The sequence below is a fragment of the Parus major genome, chromosome 9 (assembly GCF_001522545.3).
Source record: "Parus major isolate Abel chromosome 9, Parus_major1.1, whole genome shotgun sequence".
In the NCBI taxonomy this organism is placed as follows: Eukaryota; Metazoa; Chordata; class Aves; order Passeriformes; family Paridae; genus Parus; species Parus major.
Genome location: NC_031778.1, coordinates 6,779,909 through 6,794,933, shown reverse-complemented (window position 1 = coordinate 6,794,933; position 15,025 = coordinate 6,779,909). Strand labels below are relative to the sequence as shown.

Here is a 15,025-nt window from a genome sequence, read left to right as displayed (position 1 = left end):
AAAAGATAATAAAAAAAGATTAAAAAAAAAACCCAAAAAAAACCACTTGGGGCATTATTTATTTCAATATATACACAGAGCTTGAAAACAGTAGGACTTCCTGAAGAAAGTTCCCTTACCCTACTGCTCCATGTGAAATTCCCAGGAAAGCAGCCAGCCCCATGGGCAGACAAAGATCATACACAGACCCTGTGCCTTTTGCTCCTGTTCAAGGACATAAAGAGCAGAAGCAGCCAAGTGCCCCATTGCCCAAAATGTACAGGACAGAGGATCCTGGCAGGACAGAGAATGTCTTACAGGATCCACAGCAACACATCACCTTGAAAAATCACTATTACAGTTTTTTAAAAGTCTCCAGCTGTGCAGAAATCTGCCTATGTGTCTCCTTCTCCCCAGGATAAGGAGATGAAGAAGCTGCTGCAGCTGGCATTTGATGCAGCCAGCCAAGCCAGCACACAACATGTGACAAATGTGAACCGACTGCTCCAAGAGCTGCCTGCCATACCCCTGGGACAGAGCTCTCAGGGCAGCTTCTGACCTGGATCCTTGCCTACTGCTCCATGTCCATCCACTGAAACTGCTGGTGGGAGAGAACACTTCTAGCTCTCAGAGCTGTTGAGAGAGACTTTGGGGGAAACTTTCTCCATCATTTACCCTGGGAGCTGAACTGTAGTATACACATAAAGCATCCACCTTGTGGTGGAAACAACACAGGAACACAGACTACAGAACTCAGAAACCACAAGAGAAGACCAAGGACAACCAAACATCATAACAGGGGACAGAGTTTTCTATCAATCCTGGGTCCATCTCCAGCCTACCAGCACTGAAGATTCTGAGGTCCTACACTGGTTGTTTTCCCAAGAGTTTTTCTCCCCATATCTAAACTCAAGCTGTGACAACTATTAGCTCTGAAACAACTGCCTCAGGAGTTTGTCTTACAAGCAAGGACAGACTTGCTAGGGCTGCTGACACGACACTCATCACCTCCACTTCATTGTGGCTGCAAAAATCACTTCTCATAAAGCAGTTCCAAGTCCTTCCCATCATATTAAAGTAAACCAGCATCCTTTTCTGTTTGACTCGGTGGCAAGCTGCTGCAAGCAGTTCCTGAACCCTCACAGCTGAAGCATGAGCCAGACTCTGACCTTGTCAGCCGTCCCAGTATGGGCTGTTTGTAATATCGAGTCAGAACCTACAGAAAATCAGCTGAGCTTGGCCTTTACTACTCTCTTTGCTTCCCTTTACTACTCCCTTTGCTTCCAAGTCAGCTACAACTCACAAGTCTGGCTTCAAAAGCCACAGTTCCACATGTGGATAAGAGGGATAAAATATCAAGCATTTACAGGAGTATGCTCTGCTCTAAAGCAGAAGTTTGAAAAAGGAAGTTATGTACCACTTGTATAATTCTACATTTAGTGTTACTGTTTTTCTTTTATAAACAAAGTTATCATAGAAAGGAACAGACATTTTCAACATTCTATGCTTAGAAAAGCAGTAGAGTATTTTTAAACTACCAGCCCTCCTCCACAAAGCTGTGCACTGCTTGCTAACAGAGATTCACAATCTCACAACAGCATAAAACATTCATTTCCACTCCAAATGCTTCAGGAGGTACCTCCCTTCTAACAAAACAAAATAAATCAGTGACTTGGGCATTTTCCTGAGTCTAAATGTATAAATGCTGATTTTCATTCCATGAATATAAGTAATATTATCATAGAACCATTTAGGTTGGAAAAGACCTCTAAGATCAACACCAACCATTACCCCAGCACCCCCGTGTTCACCACTAAACCATGACCCCAAGTGCCACTTGAACACATCTCTGAAATCCCTCCAGGGATGGTGGCCCCACCACTGCCCTCAGCAGCCTGTTTCAATGCCAAACCACCATTTTGGTGAAGGCATTTTTCCTAATATCCAATATAAATAAACCTCCCCTGGCACAACTTGAGACTATTTCCTGTTGTCCTATCATTTGTTACCTGGGAGAAGAGACTGATCCCCACCTTGTACAACCTCCTTCTGGGTAGTTGTATAGAGTAACAAAATCCCTCTGAGTCCCCTTTTCTCCAGGCTAAACACTCACAGCTCCTTCAGCCACTCCTCATCAGACTTGTGCTCCAGCTCCACTGGGGAACTGCTCCAGACCTCAGTATCTGTCTTGCCATGAGGGGCCTGTAGCAGGATGCTCTGCTCAAATTTTACCCTATTTGCAAATAAGTTCTAAGTGCTGGATAAAGAGGGATTTATACAAATTTTGGTGTTGAAGAATGCTGAGACCAGCCTGACTCACCAATCCCAAAGTTAAACATTCTGAGGATGTGAAAAAACAGTGTTTCCTGACAGAAACAGGCACTGATGAGGACGTGACAAAGTCCCTGATGAAGGAAGCACCAAGTGATAGCACTGGTAACTCACCTGAAGCTGCTGAGCTGCAGGCTGCCCAGCTTGGGCACAAGGTACCCAAGAGAGTTTTATTTTTGCTGTGGAGATGGTCTTTGCTCCAAGTTTGGACTAATTGCTCCACATCCTGAAGCTGGTAGAAGTTAAAGTATCGGCCTACTTGAATGCCTTGGTTGTCAGTGGACTGTACTGCAGCTCTCATTATGTAAAGGTTTCTGTATCAGTGTTGGTGTTGGCACTGAACTTCACAGGGCTGCCTGCTGCAGCTTACATGCTTTTTAAAGCACCTCTCCAACATCCTTATCTCTAGCAGAAATGTTATGCTCTAATTAAGTGGAAAATAATTTTATCTTTAGATAAAATGTGATTCACTCTCCTAAATGCCTACCTCCTCATCTCTAAATAAAACTCATTTTAGTTAACAATTCAGTTTCATGTTTCAGCTGCAGCTCCTCTAGGACCTTCACCCTATGCACAATTCAAAACCAACCCTACAACATCAAGGGCAGAGCCATAATGAGCCCAAAGGGCAAAATAAGCTGCAATCAGACCCCCTGGCTTGTGCCAGAGGAGAAGGCTGAAAAAGCAATTCAGAGTCACAGGTCTCTTTATTACATGCAGATGAGTTCAAGCACACAAAAATAATAGCGAAAACCACATTGTTTCCTTCATCTTCTCTCCCTCCCTTTTTTTAAGTTGTCTGTCATGTGCAAAAGACACATTCTAATTCTAACATGATCTTTTGGGTTTTGGGGTTTTTTACACTATGCAGAAAAAAGCAGAGCCCAGAAGGACTGTGTCCATTAAAACACAATAAAAGATGACAACAACAACAACAAAGAATGTTATCCTATGCTGTGGATATGTACTTTTACCTGCTTTCTAACAGCAACTCACCACACTGCTGTGCATTAGTACAGACCACATTATCACAAAACATGGCTTTACCTAGGAAATGTTCCCTCTCCTGAAGCAGCAATCAGCCACAGAGCACAGTGCCCATCTGCCACCTGCACTGCCCTGCCTTCATCACCACCTCCTGCTCCAGCACCAGGATGTGAGGGCTCTCTGCACCAACCCGTGATAAATTCACCTGCAGCACAACACAATTTGTGTTCTTAAACAAACCAACCACTTCTGATGAACCATTCCAACGGTGTGAAAGGTTCCTGATGTGAAGGTACAAATCAGGAGAAGTTCCAGCACTCAAACCTCTCACAGCAGTTTCCTCAATCCCATCCAGTCTGATGCAATGTAAAATAGGAATTGCAGCAGTTTTCACTCCAATGTGGCTGGAATACTTTCATGGAACTATTTAATCACATTCAATTACTTAAGTGCACTACAAAATGCAGATTTTTTTTTTTTTATCTTTTTTTAATATAAAATAGCCTGATCTGAATTCTCTAGATTGTATAGATTCCTACACTGCACACAAAACTTTGTTTCTTATTTTTTTGGAAAACAAACAAAAATCCTTATAAACAAACAAAACACCCCAAAACAAAACACCCCAAAACAAACCCCAAGTATTTCAAAAAAGGAAAGAATGCTTAAACAACATGTAATCATGGCTGGTTTTAAACACACCTATAGACCACTATATGTGGAAAACAAAACATGAGGACACTTACAGAATTGTAGACTCAGGCTCAAAAAGGCTAATAAGGCTGCCAAGGCCAGCAAGAACAGAAAACGGTTTCGGAAAAGCATTATTATTCACTCTGCTTGCTCTTCATGGTTTCATCTTCAGATATCTGTGATTCCTGCAAACAACAAAACAACAGCAAATATATATTTCAAATATGGAAGCACCAGTTATTCTTTAAAGGCAAGCACACAAGGCAATTCAAATTGGTAACAACAAAACAGAGAAGCTGCCTTCAGCCTAACAATAGGATTAATTATTTCCACAACAAAACTTTCAGGTAAATAAAAAATATTTCCATTTTCCATGAAATTAAGCTTGCTCCTGCTAACACAGGGTTAATACTCACATTCACAATTCTTAAGATAATAAAGAGTAAGAAAAGCTATCAATACTGTAACGCAGTAAACAAAAAAAATAATAAAGCCTCAGCAGTCATTACTCATTGCAAAAATAAAAATACAAAAAACCCAAGCTCTCTCCTGAAAACATCTGAACATACTTCTTCTTGCAAAAATTACATTCCTAAGAGTAGAGAATTTGCTGAAATGCCCTGTTTGCACAGATGTACATTCTCCTGTTGAAAACTGCTCTATATAAGGAATGAGAGGGTTGCTCTCTCCCCCTACATGCCTTTTTTTCTTTCAAACAACCAGCTGCTCTTATGTGCAAGAGATGCCTCCTCCTAGCACTGGCAGTGTGCTGCAGGAAATTGGTTAGTCTTGAAAGAAATCTTCTGAGATTCCCAGATCCTTTGAACTGAGTTTTGTTTATGACAGAACATTCAAACCTGTTGACAGAAAGTAACTTTTTTCCCCCTTACCGTTCCTTTTTGCCCCAGAACTTATTTCCTCACAGAAAGAGGCCTCTCTTTATTTTTCCTGCTTTTGAGAATGACAAGTTTTACATACACATGTAATTAATACATATTTGCTTACCAAAGCTCTCCTGAACTCCCAAAAACTAACCATCTTAGCAAGATTTTAATCTCTGAGTGCTGATAAAACCACAACCACAAAATTCTGATTTTTTCTACACTGCCCCCCCCCCCAATTAATATTCTTACTAGTATTTGAAAAGGTCTCAGGAATCATTGAACTTATTTTATCCACTGGGGTTGGTCTTGAAAAGAGTTGTGTGATTGCAGCAAGTGAAATACATTATACACATACATTTTGCAGGACTGAGGTCTTTCCATCTCATTTTACTTGGACAGCTACCTTTACAGCTTTCAGAAACTGTGGAAAAATTGAAAGATCTGGAGATTTTGAGAAGTAAGAAACCAGAGTCATTACAGAATTTTTCCCAAATGCCAGAAATGGCATGTGCAAGCAGTAATAAAAATAAAGTAAAAAGAGAGGGAAAGTAAAAGTTGGAAGGAATAATTTTTAACAGTTCTCAACTTCAAAAAAATCATAGCTCATCCTGGAACATCCTAGTGAAAGGCAGGCAGAAGCAAAACTGAACTACACCACTGCAACTCAACAAAGCTGTGAAGGATGGAAGGTAAAAGGATTAGTGTATGCCAAACACCAGGAGAGAATAAAGCAGTTCAACCAAACAGATGGGACAACAGAAGGAACCACAGGAAAAAGCAAAAAATAGACTTAGTAGGGAGGAGAAGGTAAAATCTGTTAAAAAGCTCTCAGGAACAAGAGGTCTTGTGCACAGTCTACACAGTGCAAATACTTTTGTTGCATAAAGTAAAGCTGCCACAAAAAAGAAAAAATTTAAAGACTGAAAAATAGGAGATCTTACACACTTCATATTAGCAAAATGTTTTCATGAGTAAGCTTAATGAGCTTAAAGCTTTAATTGCAGATCAGAAGCTTTAAAACATTGAGTGTGAAAGGCATCATTCAAGAACTTACAAAGTGGAAAGATTTTTCTTTTGAATATATTTTGGCTTGCTAACAAATTAAAAGTTGTTCTGTTGTGACTTATGAGGAATAGACACAGCTCCTGCTGAGAAACTGTTAATTAAAAGCCTGTCAACACAATTTGCCATCAGCTCCTCCTTGGGAAGGAGCTGCAGGGAATCAGGTGAAGGTATGTGAGACTGAGTCCTGAAGCCTCTGCTCCTCCAGGCTGGCACACAAGGTACTCCCAGGGCCAGCACATGGTAAGTGAAAGCAGTACAGTAAGAATTGTGAGCACACACTGCAGGGAGCATTGGTAAGCTAAAAATGATAAAACAAAGCCTGGATGGGGGAGAAATAAAAGCAAACCAACCTTATCTTCCCACAAAACTATTCTTACATGCAGATGAAACAAAACAACAAACCACAGAGCAAAACACATTTGAGGTGTTCAGGACAGACTATCACAGAGCACGAGTACTGCAGAGCATCCACTGCTAAGCTGACATTTAGGCACTGCTGATCTTTATTTGTTTACCCAAGACAGAGTGCAGGTCCTGGCCAACATCTCCATAACATGAGCTCCCAAAGGGCAATTCCAGCAGCAGCTGCCAGCAGCACCTCACTGGGCTGCAGGGATGGGGCCAAGGAAGTACTTTCTGCTTTTAAAGGGGAGTAAGCATCACACCAAGGTGGAACTCAGTGCCAGGAGCAGCAGCACCTGACATGTGCCCAAAATGCAGTGACTGATGCTCATTCCTGAGACAGGGAGGTTTAGATAGGATATTAGGAAAAACTTCTTCACAGAAAGGGCTGTCAAGCATTGGAACAGGCTGCCCAGGGCAGTGGTGAAGGCACCATCCCTGGAGGGATTTACAGACCTGTGGATGTGGTGCTCAGGGACAGGGCTCGGTGGTGGGTTTGGCAGTGCTGGGGGAACAGTTGGACTTGACCTTTTCCAACCTAAACAATTCCACAATTCTGCTTCTATAAACACAGTACTTGATAAAGATCACCTATACAACTCCAAACATTTCAGTCACACTAATTTTACATGTGACACACTTAAACAGTTTAGAAATTCATAAGCATAGTTATTAATAAAGCATCCTACATTGAAATGCAGGTAAGTAAAAGGCTACTTTTCAGTCACCCTTTGCAGCATACCTACTTATATACCTATCCACAGAATGTACCTTTTCCTTTTAAACACCATCCAAAATCTCAAATTGTCAAAACATGCCAGAATGACTCACAGCACTTAGAGCACCCTGGTACTTCCCTAATCTCACACAAGTGCTGGTGTAAGGTGTTATTGCATGCTCACACAAAGGTAAAATCAGCCTTATGGTTGAAGGCCAGGCCAGGGAGTCAGGAACAATTAGTAGCTACCCAGAAATGCTGTGAGAGAGGCAGCCTGCCCGGGGCCCAGGCGAGGCACCAAGCTGGAGCAGAGCAGCTGGCAGCACTAACCTACATTCTGTTCATTGGAGGGGCACTGCCAGCCAGGGCATCACACAGAACCTCCCTCTGCAGCACCAGCTCCTCAGCAAACCAGAGACAAGGCATTTCTTGACTGGTTAAACTTCTTTTGTTTAAGTCAGGTCCTGAAAATAACTTTACATCAATGCTTTCAAAGCACTTGTGAGATGAGATGTAGCACTAAACCGGCAGTGCCAAACTCCTGTGCCAATTGACTGATGCTGTTACATCCTCTAAATCACCAGCATCCATCTATAATACAAACCTGCTCTTCAGCATGAAGCATAAGCACAGAATTACACTGACTCACCACGACAGCTTAAATGAATTTACTTGATTCAAACAGCATGTCTCCATAAATAATCAATAGTACTCCTCAAAGTCTGCCTCAATAAAATTACTGTATTTATCTGATGTGCTGCATCAAAATGACATTGTCTACTGAAACACAAGTGAGTGAAAGTGGTCACAATGAAAAAAGCAGCAAAGACAAATGGAGACTTTGCCCCAAAAGGAAGGTAGTGCTCAGTCTGTACATAACTGTGTGCCAAAGGCAGAGAAAAGTGTATTTTGGAGCAAGCTTATAGAGCGTAGGAAGGGGAACAAAAAGCCCACAGACAACATAAGGTTGATTTGGAGTTACATTCAGAGATAGTTTTAGAAAAGATCATAGAATAACACAGGGACCAACCCATTAGTCTGATATCTCTACACTGCACAAGGGATTTTAACTATCATTTCTTTTTGATATATCTTTTGCTTTTCATCTGCATCTCTAGGCTTATTTTTTGACAAAGCCTGTTTTCAAGGCATCTGAAATGAAGGTGACAGCTCCTGATGCAATTATGATGAAAAGTTCTGCCTTGACTTTCACTTTAACTCGTGGTGCTTCACCAATCACTGCCCAGCCATTGGGCAGCAGCCTACCAGGCACATTTTTCATCTACTCCTAAGTCCAGCCCCCAGACATCTTCAGACAGTGAGTTCATACTCTTGAATTAGCAACTGCAGAAAACAGATGTGTCAGCAAATGGCACAAGTCAAACCTTCTCTCTGGCACTTCAAGCAATTTGCATTTTTTTTCCTGCAAGAATGCGAAATAGTGGCTGGGATTTTCTGGTCATGACCAAATCAACCAGTGCTATAAAGATCCATGGCAAGAACCAGAACAGAGTGGAAATGGGAACACACAGCAGAACCAATTCCCCGGTCAGCATGACCTGCTTAGTTACTGATGCTTGTAATTGTCACGGTGAGGAAACCCTCACAAAAACCCTGCAGCCACTGGAGCAGCAGCAATTTAATTTGGACATATGATCCCTGCAACACTGAGGCTGCATTTTGCACAGCATCACAAAGTAACATAGAATCTGTGATACTGCTCAGCACAATTCTCCATTTTCCCATTGGAAAAAAACAAGAAACATACTCTTTTTTTTTTTTTTAATAGCATTTAAGAAAAATAGGTCACAACACTTGGTGCACATAAATGCATTTATAAAAAGAGTAAAATCATCATTGAAAATATTAAATAAAACCTGCTCAATAGTGTTATCTGTGTTAGCCCACCCACTCCATGAGTTAGCTGGAAGTCAGTAACCATCAGTAACCACAGGACACACAAAACTCAACTAGAAAGTACAAAAAAGGTCAGCAGCCTCATGAAACAAAAACAAACAAAAAACTCCCATACAAAAAAAAACCCCAACATCTAAGTAAAGATAAAGCCATGATAAAAAAGGCAAGATGTACCACTCCACAAGTAAGGCATGGAAACAGCAAGAAGCCAAAAGAGCGTGGCTACATGCTAATATGTAAAAACTAACAGTTACTTATATTATAATTTTTAATTACTTAACATTTTTTAAAACTAAGATGTTGAAGTTTAATATATTTTAGCACATTTAAATGTCCACATCCAAATTTTTCTTGTCTTCTGTTTGCAAGTTTCTTCCTTACCTAGCCAGTTCTAAAATCCTCATACTGGTACAGCTGGTCCTGCAAAGTGCAAAAGCCATTGCAATGGCCCAGAAAGTACTGGGCCTTTCAAGAGAGCAGCACAAGCTCCCACTTCATACAAACCAAGGGATCAAAGAGATCTTCCTTGAACAATTCTGCACCTCTGTACAGCAGATTTACCCCCAAATTTAATAAGCCTGGACACTGACGAGTGCTGAGCACATTGAAGTGATGAAGGGACCATCAGCCAGGCTGAATATTGACACACCTCAAAGAAAATCCACTGCTCTCAAAATGCATGGTTCCTTTGACTCCAAAATCTGAGCTTTTAAACTTCAAGATGCACAAGCAAACAAACTGACAAACATTTTAAACACCTCCTTCTCCTCAGCAGCTTTCAAGTTTGAGCAAGACTCTCGTAAAGTTTTACACTGGAAATGCTGGAAAAGCCACCTTCAGCTTACAGCCTTCAGAGGGCTGCTTCCTTCTTTTCAGTTCTGTCCTACTCACTCACCACTAGGAGCTGCTTTCTTTCAGACACCAGATATTAAGAGATGTGAGCAGAACAAGTGTTTGCATAGTTTAGGTTTGCATTTGATTTTACCAGTCTAAGTCCTTTAGAATGTATTTGTTTTATCAAACTTAGAACCTACCAGCCTATGAATCTTCTGAAACTGGGCAATAAAAGAGTCATGCAGAGACACCTATGTTCAAGTTTTATGCATTTATATTATAGTTAATGCACTGTAACATTAGAACACTACAACTATTCTTTATGAGTTTCACAGCATTGGAAGTTGATTTATTCTGCAGCCAGAAATCTCTCAGTTTCTGGAGTTTCCTTACACTTACATCAATTTTCTGATGAAATGATGATGCCCACGTTATCTTGAACAAACGTAACTAAGTAAAAAAAAAAATAAGCAGCATGGGAACTGTTAAAAAAGCATGAAAAGATCATTAAGTGTTGGATTTTAATTGGTTTTTTCACCCTTGCACAGCAAATCATTTAGGTGTGTCAGCACCTCCCAATACTCTGACCACTAATCACCTTGCAAGGAAACACTTCTAAAACCAAATACTTCTGAAAACTCAAACAAGTATCTTTAGAAGAAAAACCATAATTGTGAGCTGTAAATACCCTTATAAGCACTTGAATACCAAAACAGGGGTGTTTTTTAAGACCAGCCACAAAAACTTCTGACATGAAGGCACTAAACGGGATCAGTACTGCAGTTTCTACATAATCAATGCTTCCTAGAACTATTAATAAGAAAATATAAGTAAATACATTAACTAATTCAGATATGAAGAAAACCATAGTTTCAAAATATAAAGTACTATAAATATCTGATTCTTGGGGATGAAGTCATTGCCCTAGAACATTCTTTTCCTTCTCCATGCTCTCTGTGATTCCTAAAATTATCAGTATATGTGAGAAAAGTTAACAGTTGCAATTCAAATACTATTTCCATGTCCTGCACATCCTTTCATTAAAAATAAATAAATAAAACCACTATAAATTTAGTTTCCTTTTCTCCCAGAACACTGCCTTTAGAGACTCAGCTTGGAGACAGCTTGCTCATGCCCAGGCTCTGGCAGCACCCTGACAGCAAAGGCATTTTTGCACCTACCAGCTTCACTGATCTATTTACACAGAATATCCAGTGTTCCCATCAGCCAGGACACAGGAATGACATAGCCCTGCCTGGAGGAACCTAACAAAAGTCTAAATTAGCTCTGACAGTAAACAAAGAGAAAAAGCAGGACTGCACACAGAAACAATTATGGAATGTTTACTTCAAGCTGTCTGCAGACCCCTTTATGTTCGACTTTCTCACAGATTTAGACATCTGTTTAGACCAGAGGACAAAACAGTGGTCAGCAGCAAAATTCACGCTTGCCAGCTCACACATTCTCTCCCTTTTGATTCATACTTTTAGTCACTGATGCTATGTACCACATCACTCTGGGGGCTCAGAGCCCAGGCAGGAACCTCCACGCCTGACTTCTGCTCCACAGCATGGAAAACACACAGGAAAAGCTCCACATGGCACCCACAGGAACCTCTGAACTCCTTCAGCAGAGATGTCTGCTCGGCACAATGAACACTGCTCTAAGGGCTCAGAGGGCAGCACAGTCCCTGAAGATGGATGTGGGCTTGAATCTGAAGCTGCATTCTGGACAGAACATGACACAGCATGGACTGCTTCCCTCAAACCACAGAGAAGCTTCACTGCTGTGTCACAGTCTACCAATAAAATCCAACCTATAATAAAATCTTTCAAATTACAAAGCTTTCAACAGAGTTCAAATAAGCCATTCCCCTTTTTAAAGAGTCAGACTTCATGACATACCCAAATCTTAAGTATTGAAGAGACCACTGCAGTTCCTTTGCTAGCTTAAAACCTCTTATTTTCATATTCCTTTTATGAATTGTTGAAAGTCTCCATGCTTTGGCCTTTAGTTTTCCAACTATGATTTTATAGGTCTTGCAAGGTTTACTCATTTGAACAGCAAATGTATGAGATCATGAAATATTTCCAGGAGTCAGTGTCCTTAACTTCAGTCTCTTTTGGTCCACATAAACTAAGAGATTCTTCAGTTCAGACAGACTTTTCAGTAAGTGTTTTGATCTGGTTTGGATTACCTCTTTTTGGTAGGAAATAAGATCAATGCCCTACACTACTATGTAGAAGTCTTCAAAAACTTTAAGTCAATACCAACCCATCAGTCCAGCACATCACTTTGGAGGCTCTGCTTGAATCAAATTTTAATATCCAGGAAAATCTGTCACAAATCAAGCCCAATTCTCTGTTATTCACTTCAGGAATGCCCCCGTATTCCTACTCCTTTTCCTATGCAATAATAAGTCTCTGAACTGCAGAGAAAGTAAAAACAAAACCAAAGGAAGTTATTTTACTTCCTTAAAGGAAACTGAGCAACTCTTTTTTAACAGTATTATGAAACTTGAAGGAAACCTTATGATTTTGATGGCTCCAGGCCAGAACTGAATATTAACTGGCAGCAAAACCATCCTAGAACATAGAGATAATTAAATAATTCTTAAAAAACAGCACCAGAATGTAATTATTTTAAACTTACAACTTTAAAACCATATACCATATGCGTAGATCCTAATCACCCCCAGATCACAGCCAGTGGCTGATCAGATAATATCACAGCTCCAAAAAGCACACAAAGGCAAAGCAGTTAACATGCTCAAATTGCTACATGATTTTTGGGGTTTGTTTTTAAGTTAAGGTTTTAATTTTTACAGTTTGAATTGTTTGAACAAGTCCATCTCCTGATATAACACTCCCATGTCCATGTGTTTCCTCTGAGCAGGAATCTGCCTCCCTCTGTCCCAGTGTCAGGGGTTGTGTCCTGAGGCAAATACCTTCTTCTGGCACTAACTTTGAAAGTAAACATTGCAGGGATACACCCAAAGCTAGCTGTCATCAGCCAGGGAAGACAAGCTGAATAAACACATCAGTGAACAAAGCTCATAAACACAGAAAAATGCTTATTTTCCCACACTGAGGCAAATTTATACCATGTAATGTTCAAGATGATGTTAGTATTAAGGACAGTATTTTTCACTGCTTGTCAGTTCTTCCACCCAGGTTAGATTTGGATCTGAGAATGTGATCTGACTTCCCAAAATCCAAATGACCTTACACTGGGTCAGTTTATCCCCTCCCTCACACATACATATTCTGCTGGTGGAAGTTACACACCCACAGTCCTCAGGGGCTCACATAGGCTCATCTGCTCACAGTATCCAAACTGAATGGATCTGGGGAGACTTTATCTCTTCAGCCAACTTGGCCTGTCTTGTATCCCATCTCCACCTGGTCCTTCATCCCTCAGCCTCTGGAAAACTGCCAGAATTTGAACCTGGTGCCCCACTGCCCCAGAGCCATCAGCCCACCCTAAAATGCACCATTTTACATCTGGTGATTTGGCCACTACAGAGAGCTTTCCAGGTAGTAAAACACCATTTTACTAAATTAACTTAATTATAGATGTGAAAAATGGCAGTGCAACGACATGGTAAGTGTTTGTGCAAGAGGGATGGAAGGGATGACACTGATTTCATTATCCATTACATTTCTACTCTATCCTACCCTTGTGTTCAAGCTATATTTCGGCCCTCATCCCAAAAGATTTTTTTTCTGCCTACAGCCCTGCATGAGATCTGTTCCATCCTATTATTATATGTTAGGTCACCCAAAATTTCCATATTCAACCACTTCCATAAAATCTCAAGGATTCAAAATTACAGGGCAGATACGCACTTCTGTTCCAAATGGAAAACTTGTGCTTCTCCATACATTCTACTATTACCCATTGCAGCTCCTATTGGAGAGGAAAAAACAAGATTAAACATACTTTATTCAGCAGTTTTGTCAACTTCCTGCAATCTAGCCCCAGAATGGTGATTACACAGATGCATTAGCACAGTGTCAGCATTTTCTGCTGCCCTTTCCTCCCCACAGCACTTTGCACAAATGCCAACTTGCCTGGCTGCTGGAGAGCTGAATGGGGAATAACACAGGCAACATACAGGGAAAACTGCCATGCTGCTGGCAAAAGGGCATACCTGGCTTTTCCCTGGATCCTCGTGGCAGCAGCACAAGCTAACCACTAGGAGTACATCATCTTACAGATAGAGACAGCTGAATACACAGGTGCAGCCAGGAGAGTTATTGCTTCAAAAGGAAAAATAAAAATAGGTTTAGGTAAACAGCACTGGCATTAAACATCATGTCCCAGCATTTCCTTGGAAAGACTCTTTGGCTGCAGTTTTGTTGCTTTAGTTGCTTAGCTAGTTCTACATTTTATCAGCCCACAGAAGCACCCCATGAAGGCACCCAAAGATCTTCAGAGAGAGAAGCACAAGGCTGTGTTCAGACCCAGGAGCAATCAGCAAACCAACATCACAACCACAGGCACAGGAAAGGTGAATGAACATGAGAAATCCACGGCAGAGTGCAAGAACCAGGGCCAGCATTACTTAGCCCTTTCAAACAGTGATTAACCACAGAGGGTACCAGCTGTCTGCAGGGTTCCCAGTAGCCATTGCCAGCATTGGGAAGGCACAGTACAGCATCTTCCACTCCACAAGGAACGTGACATTTATTATTGCAGACACTGACACAAAGTCGTGGTGTCTATTTTTATTTATTTTATAAGGGAAAACATGAATCTGACAGTTTTGGGGGGGAAACTGACTTCATTCTTGGTTCATGCTAAAGTTTTAGGTGTCTGTAGAAACTATGAATGGATCAGATGAAAAACAGCCACTGATGAGTATTTCCAGACAGCCGTTCTGTAAGTGTTTACCATGTGGCACAAACAAATAAGCCTAATTATTTCAGCTTCCAAAAATCAATTACTTTTAAGAATTATGCCAGCTGTATAGCTTTTCAAAACCTAGTTTACTTCTCTAATCAATATGAAACAGCCTGTCAATCATGCTGTGCATCCTCTGCCTGTCATCAGAACCACTTAGTGCCTAATCACACACCATCTACCTTTGTAGCCCTCCTGGCAAATGTTTCTATTATCAGCTTGCAAAATGCAAAAAAAAAATAAATGTTCTATCTTGCTGCTTAGGATGAACCATTACATTGATGATTCAGGCATTATCTGTTTTTTTAAA

General features: G+C 40.8%; 1 protein-coding gene across 3 annotated transcripts in view; it reads right to left on the bottom strand.

Moving 5' to 3' along the window:
* Window positions 1–14,066, bottom strand: part of PXYLP1 (2-phosphoxylose phosphatase 1) — a 43,657-nt gene extending 29,591 nt beyond the window's left edge. The window contains exons 1-3 of one of the 3 annotated variants that reach the window (XM_015638171.3): window positions 13,964–14,066; window positions 13,659–13,719; window positions 4,044–4,175 (exon numbers count right to left, since the gene is read on the bottom strand). In XM_015638171.3, coding sequence (XP_015493657.1) covers window positions 4,044–4,122 — 79 coding nt within the window. In that variant the 5' untranslated portion in view covers window positions 4,123–4,175; window positions 13,659–13,719; window positions 13,964–14,066. Of the gene's footprint in view, window positions 1–3,357; window positions 3,503–4,043; window positions 4,176–13,658; window positions 13,720–13,963 lie in introns of those variants that run through there. The other 2 variants (XM_015638172.3, XM_015638173.3) reach the window with 2 other exon arrangements.
* Window positions 14,067–15,025: the final 959 nt, after the last annotated feature.